This window comes from Panthera tigris, chromosome D4 (assembly GCF_018350195.1).
Source record: "Panthera tigris isolate Pti1 chromosome D4, P.tigris_Pti1_mat1.1, whole genome shotgun sequence".
In the NCBI taxonomy this organism is placed as follows: Eukaryota; Metazoa; Chordata; class Mammalia; order Carnivora; family Felidae; genus Panthera; species Panthera tigris.
Window position 1 is genome coordinate 81,258,070 of NC_056672.1, and position 3,002 is coordinate 81,261,071.

The 3,002-nt window shown below is 39.9% G+C and overlaps 1 protein-coding gene across 1 annotated transcript; it reads left to right on the top strand.

Annotated features, from left to right (window-relative positions):
• The first annotated feature begins 1,790 nt into the window (after positions 1–1,790).
• Positions 1,791–2,738, top strand: LOC102970959 (olfactory receptor 1L4-like). Its single transcript, XM_015543036.2, has one exon. It carries the CDS (start codon positions 1,806–1,808, stop codon positions 2,736–2,738), a length of 933 nt encoding a protein of 310 aa, XP_015398522.2. The 5' UTR covers positions 1,791–1,805.
• Positions 2,739–3,002: the final 264 nt, after the last annotated feature.

A 3,002-nucleotide genomic window follows, 5' to 3' on the forward strand; every position in this document is an offset into this window, starting at 1 on the left:
TAGGAATTTATCCATTTCTTCTAGGTTGTCCAAATAGTTTTCCAGGTTGGCAAATAGTTTTTCATAATATTCTCTTATAATTTTTTGTTTTTTCTGTAGTGTTGGTTGTTATTTCTTCTCTCTCCCTGAGTCATTAGTGTATATTTCAGCTTTACTTATTATGTAATTATCAAATATTTGAGTACAGTATTTTGTCTTTATACGTCTACATTTTTTTCTTACTTGGAATGGCATCCTTGTCCTGAGACCATAAATATATACTCCTTTTTAGCTTATACTTACTTTATGGTTTGGATTTTGTTTTTACTTTTAGTTTGTTCATTCATATAGAATTATTTCTATGTGTGTTAAGATATAAATCTAGTCTTCTCTTTTCAAAAGCTGCAGCCAATTGACATAAATATCAAATCTCTTATTTAATAGTTCATCCATTTTTCATTGCTATGAGATAAATATATATTAATTTCTATGTAGATTAAGATCTATAAACATGTATAAACACAGGTATACAGAATTATGTTGACCCTTCATTTGTTTTTCTCTGTGTGTACTATTATCTTACTGTTTCTCATTGTTATGGACTTTGACTTTTGGTTAGAAAATTTCTCTGAAATTCTAATTTTTTCAAAATTATTTTCTCTTTCATTAGCCACTTACTCTTCTAGATGAGTTTTAGAATGACCTTCTCAAGTCCCATTAAAAATTCTTTTGAGTTTGAATTTGATGCCATAAATATCTTTGTACAAATGACTTTGACACTTCAAAAAATGCTTTTGGGGTGTTATTACACATGCACTGATCTTTATTAATTGAGAAAATTGACTTTTTTCTAGCCTTACTGAAATATAATGGACACATAACATTTTGTAAGTTTAAGGTGCACAAGATGGTGATGTGATGCACTTACACATTCTGAAATGACCACCACAATAGAGTTGGTTAACTCCTCCATCACTGCACAAAATGACCCTATCTTTTTATGTGTGTTTCTTACCATGATATTGGTAAGAAAGGGACTTACATTCAAAGTCTTCTATTTCAATAATATTTGAAGGTTTAGAATGAAGACTTCATAGTCTTTTAATCAGAAAAATTAACATATTTTAAAACTAACCACAATAACATGGGCTATCCATGGTAGTATTCCTATTTTGACTGGCATCCTTTTCTAAAACTTCAAGTATCTGGATCATATTGGCCAAACAAAAATACTTAAATAAACAGTAAGCAAATTTTGCTATGAAGACTTAAGCAAGTCTCATCGGACTTCTGTGGATACCAAGGAGCACTGATGACATTTGATGTTCCCTTTTGTCCCATCCCCATTACTACTACTACCACCTCTGGTCCCATGAGTAGGAGAGACTCCTAATGAGAGGACCTAATTCATGGAAACCCCTTGTATGAAAGCATCCTGATTCAAGGTGGAACTCAGCAGCCTCTTCCCCTGGGACATGAAGGAAAAAAGAGTATAAGGAGTTGTTCAGGAAACCACCTAAGAAGAATATCGTTTTAAAATTTTTGAGAAGAACTCACACACATTAGGCTACCTAGAAGTTCCTAAGAAGCATGGGACGCACTTTTAGTTTCTCATTGGGAAAGCAACTGGAATTTTCTTTATTTTTTCCTTGTTGGATTTTACTCTCTATCTCAGTAGTTTCTTAAAGTAAATGTGTTTTGAAATTCTAACAAAAGCAGAGAGATTATTTTTCTAGGCTGTGGATTAGGGAAGAAGCTGAATTGATGAAATTGTCTTTTACATCTCTCCAACTGCTTCTCCACACCCTGTCCAGGAAGGCACAGACATGGAGACCAAGAACTACAGCAGTGACTCAGGCTTTATCCTCCTGGGCCTCTCTTCCAACCCTCAGCTACAGAAACCTCTCTTTGCCATCTTCCTCATCATGTACCTGGTCACCGTGCTGGGCAATGTACTCATCATCCTGGCCATCCACTCAGACCCCCGACTCCATACCCCCATGTACTTTTTCCTCAGCAACCTATCATTCATGGATATCTGCTTCACAACTGTCACTGTACCCAAGATGCTGGTGAATTTACTGTCAGAGACAAAGGCTATCTCCTTCCTGGGATGCCTGGTCCAGATGTACTTCTTCATGGCCTGTGGGAACACTGACAGTTACCTGCTGGCCTCCATGGCCATAGACCGGCTGGTAGCCATCTGCCACCCCTTCCATTACAATAGGGTTATGAACCCACGGCGCTGCCTCCTCATGCTGCTGGGTTCTTGCACCATCTCCCACCTGCACTCCCTGCTCCGTGTGCTACTCATGTCCCGCCTGTCCTTCTGTGCCTCCCATGTCATTAAGCACTTTTTTTGTGACACCCAGCCTGTGCTAAAGCTATCCTGCTCTGACACGTCCTCCAGCCAGATTGTGGTCATGACCGAGACCCTGGCTGTCATCGCGACCCCCTTTCTGTGCATTCTCTTCTCCTACCTGCGAATCATCATCACTGTGCTCAGAATTCCCTCTGCAGCCGGCAAGTGGAAGGCCTTCTCTACCTGTAGCTCCCACCTCACCGTAGTGGCGTTGTTCTATGGGAGTATCACCTATGTGTATTTCAGGCCCCTGTCCATGTACTCAGTGGTGAAGGACCGGGTAGCCACAGTCATGTACACAGTAGTGACACCCATGCTGAACCCCTTCATCTACAGCCTGAGGAACAAAGATATGAAGAGGGGTTTGAGGAAATTAAGGGACAGAATTCACTCATAGAAAGAAAAAATTGATGGAATGTCTTAATTGGGAGATGACCCAAGAAATGATCATGTTATCTTTCCCTCCTATCCATTTTTTCACATGACACACTAAGAGATCATTTAAAGTAGTGTTGAGAGGCGCCTGGGTGGCTCAGTCCATTGAGCATCCAACTTCGGCTCAGGTCATGATCTCACAGTTTGTGGGTTTGAACCCCACGTCCGGCTCTGTGCTGACAGCTCAGAGCCTGGAGCCTGCTTCAGATTCTATGTCTCCCTCACT

Excerpts from the sequence above, each read along its gene's own strand:
- LOC102970959 (XM_015543036.2), top strand. The coding sequence starts at position 1,806 with ATGGAGACCAAGAACTACAGCAGTGACTCAGGCTTTATCCTCCTGGGC.